Consider the following 19,884-nt stretch of genomic DNA (forward strand, 5'->3'; position numbering starts at 1 on the left):
CTCAAAATTTGGGGTGCGTCTTATAATCCGGAGTGTCTTACAAAGCAAAAAATACGGTATATACAGTCTATCTATCTATAGAAAAAATAGGAACAGCATCCAATACTACCTCAATGGTGTGCAAAGCTCTCCCAACCAGCAGTCCAAAAAGCTTCCAGTCATAGTATCAGAAAAAGAAAAGCAGCACAAAAAAATAATACTAAAAGTGGACTTTATTGCCTGAGCGGCGTGGCAATAAAGTCCACTTTTAGTATTATTTTTTTGTGCTGCTTTTCTTTTTCTGATACTATCTATCTATCTAATGTCAGTGAGACACATATATATATATATATATATATATATATATATATATATATATATATATATATATATATATATATATATATATATATATATTTATATTTCATTCAGCGCTAGATACCAGAAAAGCCGGTAATTCAATTGCCGGCTTTTGCTATCTCCTTCCCAAACCTGACACGATGTGAGACATGGTTTACATACAGTAAACCATTTCATATCCCTTTTTTTGCATATTCCTCACTACTAATGTTAGTAGAGTGTGTGTGCAATATTTGGGGGCTCTAGCTGTTAAAATAAAGGGTTAAATTGCGGAAAAAACTGGTGTGGGCTCCCGCGCAATTTTCTCCGTCAGAGTGGAAAAGCCAGTGACTGAGGGCAGATATATTTAGCCTAGAGGGACCATGGCTATTGGCCCCTCCTGGCTAAAAACATCTGCCCCCATCCACTCCAGAAAAGGCGCATCTGTAAGATGCACCTATTCTGGCACTTAGCCACTCTCTTCCCACTCCCAAGTAGCAGTGGGATATGGGGTAATAAGGGGTTAATGCCACCTTGCTATTGTAAGGTGACATTAAGCCTGGTTAAAAATGGAGAGGTGTCAATAAGACACCTATCCATTATTAATCCAATAGTAATAAAGGGTTAAAAAACACACACATTAGGAAAAAAGTATTTTATTGAAATAAAGACAAAGGGTGTTGTAATAGTTTAGTATACCCTCAATCCAAATGACGACCCTCGTTCTGTAACAAAGGAAAAATAAAAAAACAACAATATCCCATACCTTTCCGCCGTTACAGTCATGTCCCACGATGTAAATCCATTTGAAGGGGGGGAACGTAGCATCTTAGACTTGCAGTGCCTCGCCCCCTGCTGGCATAACCTCATATGAACTCTAGCGTGGGAATTTTTCTGAATATTTTCTCACGCTAGAGTTCATATGAGGTTATGCCAGCAGGGGGCGCAGCACCGCAAGTCTACTAAGCTACTGTTCCCCTGCATTCCATTCATTCCCCAGTTTTACTGGTGGGGCGGCTGCATTATATATATGTGGGAAATAGGGGCTGCCCCATAGAGAATCATTGGTCCGTGTGCAATGCGTAGTTTTTGCGCCTCTCATACTTCCGTAAAACTCTGTAATGTGACGCCGGCCTTATGTGCTTTAGACAACACCATTAACTAGGCTTTGTTGATGCAATGGGTCTAGGAAAGGATTTTTAGAAATTTGAGTGATGCGGTCATATGCTGCAGCAGCTAAAATGCAGTGAAACTTTATATAAATGCGCTATAAAGGTGTTTTGGAGTACATTCAATATACACGCAGTCTTTTGTTTTTTAGGGAAACTGATTTTCTTCCACAGTTCAACCTGGGATCATGCTCTTCCTCTTTATTTATACAGTTGCTGTATGAAGTTTATTGTGTTGTAAATGTCTGATAGTTTATCGATTTGTGTTGGAGGATTGTTTAGTGTGAACATCAGCATACATGCACACATATAGAGTGGCAGGTTAAAGGGAATCTGTCACCCCATTTTTTGCCTATAAGCTGCAGCCACTGGCATCAGGGGCTTATCTACAGCATTCTGTAATGCTGTAGATAAGCCATAACCCCCTCCCCCCCTGATGTATCCTAAAAGATAAGAAAAACATGTTAGATTATACTCACCCAGGGGCAGTCCGGTCCGATGGGTGTCGTGGTCTGGGTCTGGCGCCTCCTATCTTCATATGATGACGTCCTCTTCTTGTATTCACGCTGCGGCTCTGGCTCCGGCGTACTTTATCTGCCCTGTTGAGGCAAGTACTACAGTGCGCAGACACTGGGCCTCTCTGACCTTTCCGGCTCCTGCACACTGCAGTACTTTGGTCTGCCCTCAACAGGGCAAATCAGTACACCTACGTCGGAGCCGCAGCGTGAAGACCAGAAGAGGACGTCATGGAATGAAGAGGCGCTGTTCCGGACCTGAGACACCCATCGGAGCAGGACCGCCCCTGGGTGAGTATAATCTAACCTCTTTTTCTTATCTTTCAGGTTATATCGGGGGGCTTATCTACAGCATTACAGAATGCTGTAGATAAGCCTCTAATGGCAGCGGCCGAAGCTTATAGGCGAAAAATGGGGTGACAGATTCCCTTTAAAAAGAGGGCAAAGAGAGAGAGATTGGAAACCTTAGAAGAGCATCACACTTCCGATAAAAAAATATATTGGCAACTGTAATCTACATACAATTCCTGATTCAGCTGCAAGACCTTAGTGACGTGATGTTGATAAGTCCTGTAGTTCTACAGGCAGAATATGGTACATTTACAGGGAATATCCACAATTTAAAAAGGATATATCAGCCTCACGACTGTCTTACTAAATATTAGTATGTCAAAACAGCAGGGGCAGACACAGACTGCAGAGGGCCCCTGTGCAAGAAATATTCCCGGACCCCCCATACCACAACAAAGTTATGTAAACCTTGTATAGGTTGTAATATTTATTACAAGTCTAGAACACAACTATGAAATCTACATAATAAATATCAGTTCCATATTTAACATCTGAATATAACACAAAGCAGTCATACAATTGATACATTCATACCTGGCATATCTGCATGTGCTTATTGTGGCCTATGACTTATCAAACAGCACAGCCTGTTATTACTTTATAAATTGGAGGAGATAATACTATAGTGAGGAGAATTTGATTTTTTTTCTTCAAAAGCTTATTTTTAGCAGGGGAAGTGTTTTAATTGTTACCATTTTGGGATAGATGACATTTTTAAATTCTTATTACAGCATTTTTTGTGATATTTTTTGCAGTCATTTTGATGATCTTGATATTTTTTTTTGGTTTTCAGTGTTTACCGATTGGGTTATTTATATATTTTGATAGATCAGACTTTTCTGAAAAATGTTTAACTTTTCACTATTCATAATTGAAGCTTCAATCGTCTGATTGCTTGTGCTATATACCTCGATGCCACAGCATCGCTGTATATAGTAAAAATCATGGTCTCCTTGAAACCCGGCTACAGGCAGGATTTCAAAGGAGCTCCATAATGACAAGAACGGAGGTCTTCAGCAGACCTTCCGGTGTCATAATAACCTTTGGTGACCCGCAATCACACCATGGGCATGCTGATGTGCGCTTAGAAGGATGGGCCCCTCCAGTGCATGTTAAATGTGGCTGTGAGAGTTTGACAGTGACATTTAACAGGTTAACAATTGTGGGTGGAGTGGCAGGTCCTGGCTGTAACATGCAGCCATTACCTGTCGGGTATGGGGGGAGCACACGTCTTGATCTCTCCCCTACACCCGCTTCCAACTTGCGCTGTACATGCGCAGCAAATGTTGTGAAGGGGTTAAGGGTTGTAACAAAGCTCATTCAAATAATTGTATATTTGGTCAGTATGACCTAATAACCAGTGTACCAGGGGTCATGAGCGAATCTTCATACTGACCTCTGGCCTATGTGAAAGAGATCGCAGCCAAAGACCAGGCTGGTGATGTCACTAGCAGGTCACTGTGCACAGAATATGAGGATATGTCACTTTCCTTAGGTCACCGGCATTAGTGATGAGCGAATGTGCTCAAATAAGGTGTTATCTGAGCATGCTTGTGTGCTGAGGGTCTTCGGCGTGCTTGAATAATATTCTCGACTTCCCACCGCTTCTTGTCTCACGACTGTTCAACAGCTGCAACACATGCAGGGATTGTCTACCAAACAGGGAATCCAGCACGTGTTGCGACTGTCAAAAAGCCACGAATCATGCAGCAGCGGAGACGCAAACATATTATTAGAGAACGCTGAAGATGCTCTATTAGCACTTGAGCATGCTCAGATACCGTCTTATCCATACAAGCTCGCTCATGACTAGTAACCACTACTCCAAACATGGTTCATTTATAAATTGTTGTTTCTTTATTTTTCAAAAACAATACTGTATTGTATGCTTACAAGATTTCCACAAGGCAGCAAAGATGCTGTCAGCCTCGTCCACACTCGTCCTCTGCAGCAGCTTCCCACTCCAAGCTGCGACTCCAGTGCACAGTAGACACTTGCAGATCATCCTGTCAGCCAATCACAGATGTGCTTGTAAGGCAAAGTGTGTGGCTGGCTGAGAGGTAACAATGCACAAATGTCACTGTGCAGTACATATAATCTTCTATATTATACCAGGGGGCGCTCTGTAGATCTCCATCCCATCCCCCTATATAGTGGATCATTTTAATACATTTATTCCCTGCCCTTCTCCTACCTAACCTAGTGATCCCTCCTCACCTCCCCATTTTCATGTATCCCAGTCCTGCAGATCACGGAGAGACGCTGAGAAGAGTGTGCACGCGCACAGCAGCAGCAGCGAATCACAAACAGAGCTGACGCTTCAGTGACTCACTGAGACTCCCTCCCTATCTGTCACCCCTCTCTTTCTGTGTCTGCCGTCACCATAGATACCGCACCACACCAGTGACAGCCGCATAATGAATACTATCAGGTGAGGTGAGGAAGGGGGCCCTTTTGACCATCATATCATATGCGTGCAGCAGAGCTTCTCCTGTTGGCAGTAATACTGCCGCCGGCTGTCATTCACCACATTGCTTTCTCTCTCCTTCGGGTGCCCCCTCCCGCTCGGGGCCCTGCTGCAGTTGCATTGGTTGAACCGGCGGTATGTCCACCCCTGCATAACAGAGCAGGAGCATGTTTTCATCAAAATCCATGTTGTGGTGTTTCGCTGACATTACACGCGGAAATGTGTGAACAAATTTACAACTGTGTGTTACAATTTCATTTACTAAAGTGGGTTGTGCACACATCCCTGTCCAGCTGGTACTGGCAACATAGTGGGACTATTTTTAGACATGTTATGCGCTGTATATCTTGATGTTATTGAACAATATTTTTCTGGACATTGTAGTGTCACAAGGGTGTCATGTCCCCCTGGAAGACCTGGAGTTAGACAGTCATGTCGGGTAATGAATCACAGGAGGTCTTCTTTAGAAATGTGATTTGTGTCCCATATTAAATGGGTTTTGTTTCCTTCGATGCTGAAGAGGTTAATAACCTTTTCTGTGCTGGTCAGAAACATGCATCTCCATTTCAGCTGCTTCTGATCTGGTCATTACCTCTTCCTATAAAACTAGCAAGACTTTGTCCCTGCCAGTGAAAGATTTGTCTTCCTGTGCTGATTGCTAAAGCTAAGTGGTTGGAGTAGAGTTGTTCTAGTAGTGTTCTGTGGTTTGCTGTTGTACGTGTGTGTGTTTATCTCCTGGTCCCTGGTCCCATTTAGTTTATTGCTCCCTGTTCCTATCCTCCTCCCTTTTATTGGTTAGTGCTTTTGTATGTTAGAGGATTTTCTGTTATCCCTGTTTTGTCTTTGTGTCTTGTTTACCTTACATTTCTGTCCCATGCCTCATGGTGTGGGGGATGAGACAGATCAGGGTTTAACAGGCGCATAGTAAGGTCAGAGACTTTGGTATCTCTACCTTTAAAATTACTCATGGGAAGGGTATAATTAGGGTCCCAGTTCTAGGGACAGCTTGTGGTCCCCCTTCCTAACCGAAGACCATCATAGTGTGATAGGCGTGACATGTATACACTAATTATTTAAAAACTATTCTGATGCACTATTTGTCTGGATTCTATATGCACTAATTTTCTGGACTCTGTATGCACTATTTATCTGGACTCTAAATCCATTTTTAATATCATCATTATTATTTATTTTTCAGGGTTACATACAAAATACAAATACATTACAGTAAAGAAACTTAGCAATGAGAGACTGGTGCAGAAAAGAGAAGGCTCAGCTCTTGCGGTTCTACAGTCTACAGGATAATATAGTAGGTTGGGGAGTTGCAGCAGCTCTGGCGTGGTGAGGTGGCAGCTGGGTAATTGCAGGCTGTAAACTTTCTTGAAGAGATGGGTGTTCAAGTTCCATCTGAACATTCTGAATGTGGTGGATAATCAGATGTGTGGGGCACAAAATTCTTGAGGATGAGGGATACTCAGTAGAAGTTTTAAAGGTGATTGGGTGAGGAAGGTGTAAGGTCTTGGGAGGACCGGAAAAATTGTGTGTGGGAAGATAGGAGGTTATTTCAGAGATATACAGAGGAGACAGATTATGGATGGCTTTGAAGGTCAATGTTAGTAGTTTCAACTGGATACATTGGGTAATTGGGAGCCAATGAAGAGGTTTACAGAGGGGAGAAGTGAAGGAGTAGTGAGGTGATTAGTCAGACAGCAGAGTTAAGGACAGACTGGAGAGGTGTGAGGGTGTTGGCAGGGAGGCCACAGAGGAGGATATTGCAGTAGTTAAGGCGGGAGATGATGAGGGCATGCACTAACAGTATAGGGATCCTACACTGATCAAACAATACAATTTCCACAGACATAACATTGATTTTCTCAATACAGTGGCCAATTGTAAGGTCGTTCAAAGGCTGGGATACAGTATAAAACAAGTGAACAGTTCTGAAGTTGGAGTATTGGAAGCAGGTTAAATGAGAAATCTTAAGGATTTGAGCAACTTGCATAAGGGCCAACTTTTGTCAGTCAGATCATTTCCAAAAAAATAACAGGTATAAGGTGTTCCCGATATAAATTGGTTAGTACTTGCTAAAAGACAACTAGTGGCAGAGTCATGGGCCCTCAAGTAAAGGCTAGTCTGTTTCATATCATAAAAAAGGCACTGTAGTACAAGTTACTGAAAAATGTACTACTTTTGTGTTGAATACACCTATTATTTTCAGGTAGCAAAAGAAAAAAAAATGCAGACCCGTTGAAGCGCAAGGACCGCGCGAAACGGCCGTCGTCTCCCCTGCTCGCACGAGCTCCTTTTCTTCTCCCCCGGCCATGAAGTTTTAATTGTGAAGACTCAATAAAATTTGCTACTTTGAAGATTGGTGAGTGCATCCTGCTTTTTTCTTTTGCTACCTGGGACACATATGTTATTTCATGGTTTTGCACCCGATATCTTTTTTGCCATGGCTGTTGCTGACATGATATAGCTTTCTAGTACCGGCTTTCCTGAAGATTATGGATTTAGTTGGGGCAGTGCCGTCCATATGCCGTCCATATGCTATTTTCTCTCTTTTACACCTATCATTTTATTTGCTCTTTTCTAGTAGCATTATTTGGTACAAACTAAATATTATAGGATGTGCATGACTGTATGTGAAAATAGTCACACAATGTTGAAACTATTCATCAACGGGCGTGGTTTGCCAAGGGACAGGAGTGAACGTGCTTTTGCGGGGCTCCTGTTAATTCCTTATTTGCTTATGATTAAGCATACCCAAACGTGGATTATTTGACTCCTCAACACACAAGAATATGCCAGGAACGAGAGGGGAGAAGAAAAAAGCTGGCACACCGACGAAAACTCCCTCATTGGGGCAGAGAAGTCCCCGGGAGAAATACAATGGCGGCAGGCCTCCCTCTGGTGAGGGAAGAAGTAGTCCCGTGAGTCAGAGTAATGGAGCTGTCGGCCGAAATCTGGCAGACCTGCAGCCCCAAAGAACACTGACGACCACCCGGACAGCTGCATGGAAGACCCCTGCCCCGCCTCAACCCTGGTGCAGACTGAGGGAGAACTGGTAAGAAGCAGAGAGACCGCGGAGATCTACTGTGCAGCGATGCGGCGGAGGGATATACCAAATAACCCAGCGACGCGGTGGAGGGATATGCCAAATAACCCAGCGACGCCAGCGACGAGAATCCCTGCTCCCATCAAGACATCGAGGCCAGGTGGAGAAGATGGAAAGGAGCGCCGAAAGATCACCCCTGCACCGCAAGCTGCGGCGACACTGAGGGAGCCGATGGACGATACACCGGCAGCACCGCAGCCCAGCCGCGAAGTGATCTCCCCATCACACCGAAGCATATAAAGGTACGACGCACAGGAGTTCGTACCTGGAAATGAAGGGGGCAGAAAGTGTCAGATGCCAGGAATGGCGGTAGAGGACAGGGAAGTCAGAGCAGCAGCGAGGCCCGCTGGCTGCACTTCACTCCGAGGGAGGGCATTCTAGATACCGCAAACCTCTCCAGTACAGGGGGGAAAACCATTATCTGATAAGAGAAGCGGCAATAACTATAACACACCAGATTGGGACAGACTCCTTCAGGATGGGGCAGAATCAAACCCACAACAGGGGCACCGCCACAGGGATAACCCCCTATCACCACCATTGCTGAGCCATAATGAGGAAGAGATACTATCTCTGGAGCTGGGGATCCAGCTCAACACCACCAATGACTGTTTATCCCCAAAAAATAAACCCAACCTGCGTGGGAATAAATTCCCCTTAATTAGAGAGACAACAGAACAGGCTGCATTGATGTCAGTCTCAGACACTTATTGAGTTGCTCACCTCACGGTTTGCGGAGAAACTTGAGACCCTTACTAGAGGGAAATTTGATGAACAGTCCAACACTGACAATTTTCATTTGGTCCCCGATCCGCCTATGTCACCATTAGATGAGAAATGTGCAGACCCTGGCAACTATATGGACTCTTCAGTCTCCTCTGACCAAGACTACAACGACTCCTTTGACGACTTGGATTCTGAGGGTCTAATATATCCATTCGTCTACTCAGAGGGGTCCAGCGACATTGAGGACTTGAGCGGCTCAGACAATATATCAAAAGCATCAAATAGCGATATGGAACAGGAGCAACCTTGCTCTGAGGTCACTGATTACTCCCTGATAGATAAAATCCCTGCCTCTGATGCCTACCCCTCAGTGAGATTTATGGTCAACCTATGTAAAGCTCTCCTAATATCTATGGACTTAAAAGGAACTAGAACAACTGAGAAAATCTTCAAAAAGCTTTTTAAAGACCTATTTTCACAAATAAATACTGTCCCACTCTCTAACTTTAATAGGACCTCTTACAAACCTCCCAACACCCCAAAAGAATCTAACCCTCCAAGTAAACATCACGAATCGGTGTCTTTTAAAGATATAGGGGGTGCTTCTGTGCGACCGGATCCTCTGGTCAATCTAAAGAATGATATAGCCTCATTCAAGAATAACTTAGCAGACTTTGAGAACTTTAAAAGAAAAAAATAACCTGAAAATCCGAGGCATCCCGGAATCGGTGCGAAAATCTCAGTTGGGAGATTACGTCTCCTCTATGATATCTTACCTGTTCCCGGATGCTAAAGGGAAAAATCTAGTTGTGAAAGCATTCAGGATATGCAGACCACCTTCTCAACCGTCAAATATAGCTGCAGATGTTATTGTCTCATTTTATCCCAACTGGCTAAGAGACTCATTGCTTAACATCGCAAGAGAATCAAAATTCCTCTCTTCTCCATACGGTCACTTGACCTTCTACAGGGATCTGTGTAAGGATACCTTACAAAAACGAAAAATGTTTCAGTACACCACCAATAGACTGCAACAGGCTGGAATACAATATAATTGGTACCAGTTCTCTAGTCTAAGATTCTTCTTTGCGGCAAAATGGCGTACCTTTCCTTCTCCAACAGAGGCGGCGGACTTCTTGAACCGTGCGGGTATAGGTCCTCCCGGATCTCCTTCTGGCCCTACTTCCAAACCCACACCAAATTCTTGTTGAAAATCTTGAGGAATGTTTCTCCATGTAGTCCACGTCACAGCATGTGATTGAACCGAACTTTTTTGCCCAACTAAGTCTGAGGACCATCGACGATGGTCCGGACTTGACAGGCTATCATATAATCCCTACATTTATGTCAAATAATGGTTATACCAGTACTTTACAGGGTCTATTACATTGTTTTAGCTATACTAATTTGTAGTACTACATGTAGCTTTAACTACTGACTTAAACTAATCTGTTAATTCATAGCCTACTGCAACTTTAAAGTTAATTTAATTGTCCGATACTATCTAGTATAAGAGAGCTACACATAACATTTCCCATGTCAACACATATTTTACTCAATTCTTTCTTAAGTATTATTTTTATGCTACACCTATCTTTTAAATTCTTACAGTATTATGTGATTGCTTGTCTCCCCTATTTTCATAGGGGTTCGTTCCCTACTCTCATATCCCTTCCCTTACCCTCATATCCCTTCCCTTACCCTCCTCCCTCTCCTTGTCTACCCTTCCCGGTTAAAATATAAAACCCAATAAAACTTTTGAAAAAGAAACTTATTCATCAACAATAAGCTGTGAAAATGAAAAAGAGAAGCTTTTTCTTTTTGCTTTTTTAACATTTTCTCTGGACTTTCGTTAAAGTAAAAGATTAAATTTATACCAAACAGATTCAAATTAAGAAGCTATATTAAAAAAGACTGGTACGCAGAGGAAACGATACTGTATATACTCGAGTATAAGTCGACCCGAGTATAAGCCGAGGCACCTAATTGTACCTAAAAAAAAAAAAACTGGGAAAACTTAATTACTCGAGTATAAGCCTGGTATGCATTGTCCCCTTATCGCCATCCTGGTATGCACAGGGTCCTCATCCCTATCCTTGTATGCATGGCTCCTTCCTTATCTGTGTATCATGGCTCCATTCCTATCAGTGTATACATGGCTCCATCCCTATCCTTGTATGCATGGCTCTATCCCTATCCTTTTATGCATAGTTCCAGCCCTATCCTTTTATGCATGGCTCCATCCCTATACTTGTTTGCATGGCCCCCATTCCTATCCTTGTATGCATGGCTCCATCCCCATCCTTGTATGCATGGCTCCATCCTTATCTTTGTATGCATGGCTGCATCCATATCCGGGTATGCATGACCTCATTCTTACCCTGGTATGATTGGACCCCATCAAAAAATATAAAAAAATAAACCGTAACACTTACCTTCCTGTGCTCCCTCACCGTCTTGTTCCGGTGCTAGCAGCTGCTTTATGCTTGTAAGCAGCACATGGCAGGGACGTCAGACGCCGCTCACAAGAAGAGCACAAGTGATAGAATACTCACTGCTCCCCACGCCGGAAGTGTAGTGAGTATTAAGTAGCGCGCACAGTGTCAGCCGCTGGACAGTCACATGTGCCGCTACTTAAGAGAAATGAATATTCACCTCTCTCCACTTCCATGGCAATGGAGAGAGGTGAATATTCATTTGTCTTGAGTAGCGTGCACCCGTGATAGTCCGGCAGTTGCAGGAGCCGGCTGCTGCGACTGACACTGTGCACGCTATAACAGAGAAATGAATATTCATTGTCAGTGCAGTGAATATTCATTTCTCTTTAGCAGCAGGCACAGGAGTTAGACGCAACAGCCGGCTCCTGCCTCGTGTGACCCGCTGCTCTGTGGCTGCCCCCCTCCATGTTCTGGACACCTCACTTGAGTATAAGCCGAGGGGGGGCGTTTTCAGCACAAAAAATGTGCTGAAAAACTCGGCTTATACTCTAGTCTATATGCTATGTCTACCTTGTGGGCCACTGGGTAGGAGTGGGCTCCCCAACCTCCTACTTAGCAATAGTTGGTACAATACTTCAGATTCTTTATGTAAAGACAATGGCAGCATCTCATCATTCATTTGACAAACCACCCAGTTCATTTTTACATAGAAACATAGGCAAAATTGTAAACGGGAGTAATGCAATATTAGCATGTAGCAGTGGGGCCCCAGAGTCAATGTTGCTGGTGGGCACTTGGCACTCCAGTTCAACACTGTATACAAGTGTATATAATGCTATTGGTTTTAACATATGTTTAACCCCTTAGCGACCGCCGATACGCCTTTTAACGGCGGCCGCTAAGGGTACTTAAACCACAGCGCCGTTAATTAACGGCGCTGTGGAAAAAGTCCATAGCGCCCCCCAGAGGCCGATTTTCTCCGGGGTCTCGGCTGCTGAGGGTAGCCGAGACCCCAGAGAACATGATTCGGGGGTTTTTTAACCCACCCCGCATTTGCGATCGCCGGTAATTAACCGTTTACCGGCGATCGCAAAAAAAAAAAAAAAAGCGATCTCTTTTTAATTTCTCTGTCCTCCGATGTGATCGCACATCGGAGGACAGAGAAAAGGGGTCCCAGGTGGCCCCCCAATACTCACCTAGCTCCCCCGATGCTCCTCGTGTCTCCCGGTGGGCGCCGCCATCTTCAAAATGGCGGGCGCATGCGCAGTGCGCCCGCCGGCCGGCACCGGGAGAATCTTTGGGGTCTCGGCTGCCGGGGGTAGCCGAGACCCCAAAGAGCACGATCGGGGTCGGTATTACCGACCCCTGTTTTGCGATTGCCGGTAATTAACTGTTTACCGGCGACCGCAAAAAAAAAAAAAAAAAAAGTAAAGTGTAATTCTCTGTCCTCTGATGTGATCGCACATCAGAGGACAGAGAAATAGGGGGATTCGGGGACCCTAGCATACTCACCTAGGTCCCTGGATCCTCTTGCTGCTCCTCCTGGCCGCCGGCAGCAGAACATGGCGGACGCATGCCCAGTGCGCCCGCCATCTGTCTCCATCGGCCGGCCGGCAGGAGAACAGCAGTTGGGGCTAAAATTAGGGGTAGGGGTAGGGTTAGGGTTAGGGGTAGGGGTAGGGTTAGGGGTAGGGGTAGGGTTAGGGGTAGGGGTAGGGTTAGGGCTAGGGTTGGGGCTAAATTTAGGGTTAGGGTTGGGGCTAAATTTAGGGTTAGGGTTGGGGCTAAACTTAGGGTTAGGCTTCTTTCACACTTACGTCGGTACGGGGCCGTCGCAATGCGTCGGCCCGACATACCGACGCACGTTGTGAAAATTGTGCACAAAGTGGGCAGCAGCTGTAGTTTTTCAACACATCCGCTGCCCAATCTATGTCCTGGGGAGGAGGGGGCGGAGTTACGGCCACGCATGCGCGGTCAGAAATGGCGGATGCGACGTACAAAAAAACGTTTCATTGAACGTTTTTTTGTGCCGACGCTCCGCCAAAACACAACTGATCCAGTGCACGACGGACGCGACGTGTGGCCATCCGTCACGATCCGTCGGCAATACAAGTCTATGGGCAAAAAACGCATCCTGCGGGCACATTTGCAGGATCCGTTTCTTGTCCAAAACGACGGATTGCGACGGAATGCCAAACGACGCAAGTGTGAAAGTAGCCCTAGGGCTAGGGTTAGGGTTGGGGCTAAAGTTAGGGCTAGGGTTGGGGCTAAAGTTAGGGTTACAGCTGGGATTAGGGTTAGGGTTTGGATTAGGGTTCGTATTAGGGTTAGGGTTGGCATTAGGGTTACGCTTGGGATTAGGGTTAGTTTTGGGATTAGGGTTAAGGTTAGGGTTGTTATTAGGGGTGTATTGGGATTAGGGTTAGGTTTGAGGTTAGGGTTGAGATTAGGATTAGGGGTGTGTTGGATTTAGGGTTTTGATTAGGGTTATGGTTAGGGTTGACATTAGGGTTGTTTTGGGGTAAGGGTTGTGATTATGGTTAGGGTTAGTGATTAGGATTATGGATGAGGTTGGGATTAGGGTTAGGGGTGTGTTGGGGTTAGGGTTGGAGCTAGAATTAGGGGGTTTCCACTGTTTAGGTACATCAGGGGGTCTCCAAACACGACAGCCAATTTTGCGCTCAAAAAGTCAAATGGTGCTCCCTCCCTTCTGAGCTCTGCCGTGCGCCCAAACAGTGGGTTACCCTTACATATGGGGCATCAGCGTACTCGGGATAAATTGGACAACAACTTCTGGGGTCCAATTTCTCTTGTTACCCTTGTGAAAATAAAAACTTGGGGGCTACAAAATCTTTTTTGTGGAAAAAAAAATATTTTTTATTTTCACGACTCTGCATTCTAAACTTCTGTGAAGCACTTGGGCATTCAAAGTTCTCACCACACATCTAGATAAGTTCCTTGGGGGGTCTAGTTTCCAAAATGGGGTCACTTGTGGGGGGTTACTACAGTTTAGGTACATCAGGGGCTCTGCAATCGCAACATAATGCCCACAGACCATTCTATCAAAGTCTGCATTCCAAAAAGGCGCTCCTTCCCTTCCGAGCTCTGCCGTGCGCCCAAACAGTGGATTACCCCCACATATGGCGCATCAGCGTACTCGGGATAAATTGGACAACAACTATTGCAGTCCAATTTCTCCTGTTACCCTTGTGAAAATAAAAACTTGGGGGCTACAATATCTTTTTTGTGGAAAAAAAAATATTTGTTATTTTCACGACTCTGCATTCTAAACTTCTGTGAAGCACTTGGGCATTCAAAGTTCTCACCACACATCTAGATAAGTTCCTTGGGGGGTCTAGTTTCCAAAATGGGGTCACTTGTGGAGGGTTTCTACTGGTTAGGTACATCAGGGGCTCTGCAAACGCAACATAATACCCGCAGACCATTCTATCAAAGTCTGCATTCCAAAACGGCGCTCCTTCCTTCCGAGCTCTGCCGTGCGCCCAAACAGTGGTTTACCCCCACATATGGGGTACCAGCATACTCAGGACAAATTGGACAACAACTTTTGGGGTCCAATTTCTCTTGTTACCCTTGTGAAAATAAAAATTTGGTGGCTAAAAAATCTTTTTTGTGGAAAAAAAAAATATTTTTTATTTTCACGGCTCTGCATTATAAACTTCTGTGAAGCACTTGGGCATTCAAGGTTCTCACCACACATCTAGATAAGTTCCATGGGGGGGTCTAGTTTCCAAAATGGGGTCACTTGTGGGGGATTTCTACTGTTTAGGCACATCAGGGGCTCTCCAAACGCGACATGGCGTCCGATCTCAATTCCAGCCAATTCTACATTGAAAAAGTAAAACGGCACTCTTTCTCTTCCAAGCTCTGCGGTGCGCCCAAACAGTGGTTTACCCCCACATATTGGGTATCGACGTACTCAGGAGAAATTGCACAACAACTTTAGTGGTCTAATTTCTCCTGTTACCCTTGTGAAAATAAAAATTTGTGGGCGAAAAGATCATTTTTGTAGAAAAAATGCAAATCTTTTTTTTCACGGCTCTACGTTATAAACTTCTGTGAAGCACTTGGGGGTTCAAAGTGCTCACCACACATCTAGATAAGTTCCTTAAGGGGTCTAGTTTCCAAAATGGTGTCACTTGTGGGGAGTTTCCACTGTTTAGGTACATCAGGGGCTCTCTAAATGTGACATGGTGTCCGATCTCAATTCCAGCCAATTCTGCATTGAAAAAGTCAAACGGCGCTCCTTCACTTCTAAGTTCTGCGGTGCGCCCTAACAGTGGTTTACCCCCACATATGGGGTATTGGCGTATTCAGGAGAAATTGCACAACAAAATTTATGGTTACATTTCTGTTTTTACACTTGTGAAAATAAAAAAAATGGTTCTGAATTAAGATGTTTGCAAAAAAAAGTTAAATGTTCATTTTTTCCTTCCACATTGTTTCAGTTCCTGTGAAGCACGTAAAGGGTTAATAAACTTCTTGAATGTGGTTTTGAGAACCTTGAGGGGTGTAGTTTTTAGAATGGTGTCACACTTCATTATTTTCTATCATATAGACCCCTCAAAATGACTTCAAATGTGATGTGGTCCCTAAAAAAAAATGGTGTTGTAAAAATGAGAAATTGCTGGTCAACTTTTAACCCTTATAACTCCCTAACAAAAAAAAATTTTGTTTCCAAAATTGTGCTGATGTAAAGTAGACATGTGGGAAATGTTATTTATTAACTATTTTTCATGACATATCTCTCTGATTTAAGGGCATAAAAATACAAAGTTTGAAAATTGCAAAATTTTAAAAATTTTCGCCATATTTCCATTTTTTTCATAAATAATCGCAAGTAATATCGAAGAAATGTTACCACTAACATGAAGTACAATATGTCACGAAAAAACAATCTCAGAATCAGCGGGATCCGTTGAAGCGTTCCAGAGTTATAACCTCATAAAGTGACAGTGGTCAGAATTGCAAAAATTGGCCTGGTCATTAAGTACCAAATTGGCTCTGTCACTAAGGGGTTAAAGAAATATAAGCACCCTAGTAAATATTTTCAGGGTTATATTTACCACGTATTTTTAATTTAAAGGGTTTTTCCCACAAACAAAGTACATTTTAATAGATCTTGGAATAAGAATAAGTTCTACAATTGGATGTGTTAAAAAAATGTTCCTGTGCTGAGATAATCTTATAAATGTGCCCCTGCTGTGTACTGTGTAATGGCTGTGTCTGACCGTACAGGGACATGGTCTGATCATATCACAGCTCCTGGGCAGGGGGTACGAGAGTATAGAGACAGGACAGCACGGGATCACAGCTGATTCTTTCTGTGAGGCAAAACATTTCCCTGATTGTTTTTAAGCAATTTTTACCTCAAAAAAGCAATCCGCTCTGATCCCATGTGATCCTGACTGTTTTCCCTCTTGTGTCCTCCCCTGCCTAGGAGATGTGATATGATCAGACCATGTTCCTGTACGGTCAAACACAGTCATTACGCAGTACACAACGGGCACATTTATAAGAACATTTTTTTTTAATGTCCAGTTATGGAACATATTATTATTCAAAGATCTTTTGATTATAATGTTGATTAAAATTTACTTTGTGAGAAAACCCTTTAAAGATACAAATGTATATATCTGACTTACTGACCAAACACAGTATGAATATTTGTTCTGCAGTGATCTTTCATCTGTCATTGTACAGTTTCCAGAAAGAAGCTGTGTGTCCTTGTATACGCTCAGCTGAACATTTGCCAGCTTGTGTACACATAAACCCTGAACCAGGGACCTCCAGATGCATTCAGCAGGCTCTCTGCTTTCTCCCAGTTGCACGTTTTGTGCTTATAATATACTAATTTCTGCACCAACAGATTCAGGCTCTGAAGGAACCATAATAATTGATTGTGCTGTAAAGCGACATGAATAGCAATGACTATACATGTCCATTAGGCTCTGGATGGACTTTGCTGTGCTGTATATCTGTGTCAAACTTCTCTTTTACAGCTTGTAGGCTGTTACTGAGTGCACTGATAATGTTAGTGGTAATAAAGATAAAACATACGGTATGTATGATTGTGGCTACATTATGGAGTGGTGTTGCAAAGAACTGCACACATGTATTTAATCATAAATGTCCTATAGGTAATGTGCAGTATTGTTTATGTGAGTCTACATAGGTTTACTTGAGCAGTTGTATCAACTTGCCCACCCCGGCTGCCAACACACTCCATGCTTAGATTTAGTAGGAAGCATAATACAATGTGCTCTGTTGCCGGTTTGACACTGTTGATCTGAGTCGGCAACAGAGAGTGTGCTGGCATTGTGCACATCGCCCAGTGCTCATTGCGCAGGGATCAGCCCAGGAACCAAGTGTCCCCGATGAAGCTTGGTTTCAGCCTCTGCCTCCTGATAGCACTTTATGTGATTATCTCAGCGTTTACTGGGATTTTGAAATGAATCATCATCAAAGAGGAAGTGTGAAAAAATCACAAAAGCAGTTAGATAGTGTAGTTAGAAAAGTATAGGGAATTTTTAATTCAATTATATTAGAAAATAGTTTAGAATATGGCATTAAATAGATAGGAATTTAAGATAAAAATTAATTCGGACTTCGGACCATTAAATACACTACTCAACATTGCAGAACCTAGATCTAAAAGTGATGGAAATCGCAAGATGGTTATACATGTTAATAATATGCAAATGATAAAAAACTGTAAACAAAATATTCAAAACATCTCTATTATTATAGTATAAAGTATGAGTTCCAAGTACAGAAATATATGCACTTACGCACCTTGGCATGCTATCAAAGGTTATTAATGGTTGTCTCAGGAATGTTCTGAACGCTGAATGCACTTGAGCACACAAATCCACATCCCAGATGAGCCCACCTCAAAGCCGCGACATGTCAGCTGTTTTGAACAGCTGACATGTGCCCGCAATGGGCGCGAGCAGAATCGCAATCCGCCCGCACCCATTATCTAGTCAAATGCTGACAGTGGAATTTAACAACCGCTGCCGGCCGCGTGGCCGGAAATACGCGCTCCGCTGACCCCCGTCACGTCATCAGGGGTCATCGCTGCATTGCCATCACAACCAGAGGTCTCCTGAAGACCGCTATGATTGTTGATGATGGATTGCTATGGTGGCCAGCGCTCATAGCATTGCTGTAGTTCAGCTACATAGAGGTGATCTATGCATCACCTCTATGTAGCAGAGCCGATCAGGCTATGCCAGCTTCTAGCCTTCCAGGGAGGCTATTGAAGCAAGCCAAAATTTAAAAAAAAAGTGTTTAAAAATATATAAAAAAAAAAATAAAAACATAGAAGTTCAAATCACCCCCCTTTCGCCCCAATCAAAATAATAAAAAAAAAAATTAAACCTACACATATTTAGTATCGCCAGATCTATCAATAAAAAAAAGGGTTAACCTGATTGCTATATGGCGTAGCGAGAAAAAAAAATCAAAAGGCCAGAATTACGTTTTTTTGGTCGCCACGACATTGCATTGAAATGCAATAACGGGCGATCAAAAGACCGTATCTACACAAAAGTGGTATCTTTAGAAATGTCAGCTCAGCACGCAAAAAATAAGCCCTCACCCAACCCCAGATCACGAAAAATGGAGATGCTACGGGTATCGGAAAATTGCGCATTTTTTTTCTTTTTAGCAAATTTTAGAAACATTTTTTTTACCACTTAGATAAAAGAGAACCTAGACATGTTTGGTATCTGTGAACACGTAATGACCTGGAGAATAATGGTATGTCAGTTTTAGCATTTAGTGAACCTAGCAAAAAAGCCAAACAAAAAACAAGTGTGGGATTGCACTTTTTTTTTGCAATGTCATCATTTTATGTTACAGACATGGTAAAACCAATGATATCGTTCAAAAGTACAACTCATCCCACAAAAAATAAGCCCTCACATGGCCATATTGACGGAAAGACAAAAAAGTTATGTCTCTGGAAAGAAGGTGAGCGAAAAACGAAAAAGCTTCGGGGTTAAAGGGTTAAAATATCCACAGCTTAAAGTGAACCTGTCACCAGTCCACAGGTGAGTATAATAAAGGCTCCCTTTTTTATCTTTCAGGTCGGGTTGGGGGAATATATACAACACTAGATGGTGGCCCGATTCTAACGCATCGGGTATTCTAGAATATGCATGTCCCCGTAGTATATGGACAATGATGATTCCAGAATTCGCGGCAGACTGTGCCCGTCGCTGATTGGTCGAGGCAACCTTTATGACATCATCGTCGCCATGGCAACCATTATGACATCTACGTCGATACTGTGCCCGTCGCTGAATCAGAAACGTGGGATTTCTATCTCCTTTATGACATTTTCGTCGCTGTGCCCGTTGCTGATTGGTCGAGGCCTGACAACCTCGACCAATCAGAGACGCGGGATGTCTACGTCCTTTATGACATCATCGTCGCTGTGCCCGTCTCTGATTGGTCGAGGCCTGGCGGCCTCGACCAATCAGAGACGCGGGATTTCCAGGACAGACAGACAGACAGACAGACAGACGGAAAAACCCTTAGACAATTATATATATAGATTATAGAATGCTGTATATCAGGCCTGAAAGGTGGTGGCCGTAACTCATCTGTCAAACCTGGTGACAGGTTCTCTTTAGGCCGGCGTCACACTCGGCGTAAGACAATACGGTCCGTATTTTACGGCCGTAATACACTGAAAAGTCCCCAAAATAGGGGTCCGTATCTCCTCCGTAGGCAGGGTGTGTCAGCGTATTTTGCG

At 43.5% G+C, this 19,884-nt stretch overlaps 1 protein-coding gene across 5 annotated transcripts in view; it reads left to right on the forward strand.

The window, feature by feature from the left end:
- Nucleotides 1-19,884, forward strand: part of LOC138670188 (ras GTPase-activating protein 4-like) — a 324,283-nt gene that overhangs the window by 46,215 nt on the left and 258,184 nt on the right. Inside the window, exon 2 of one of the 5 annotated variants that reach the window (XM_069757303.1) lies at nt 7,039-7,191. The exons of 3 other annotated variants lie outside the window; for them this stretch is intronic. Coding sequence is in view for 1 of the 2 variants with exons in the window: in XM_069757301.1 (XP_069613402.1) it covers nt 19,081-19,097 (17 nt within the window). In the remaining variant the exon portion in view is untranslated. Of the gene's footprint in view, nt 1-7,038; nt 7,192-19,065; nt 19,098-19,884 lie in introns of those variants that run through there. One more of the 5 variants, XM_069757301.1, reaches the window with a different exon arrangement.

The sequence above is a fragment of the Ranitomeya imitator genome, chromosome 3 (assembly GCF_032444005.1).
Source record: "Ranitomeya imitator isolate aRanImi1 chromosome 3, aRanImi1.pri, whole genome shotgun sequence".
NCBI classification, from domain to species: Eukaryota; Metazoa; Chordata; class Amphibia; order Anura; family Dendrobatidae; genus Ranitomeya; species Ranitomeya imitator.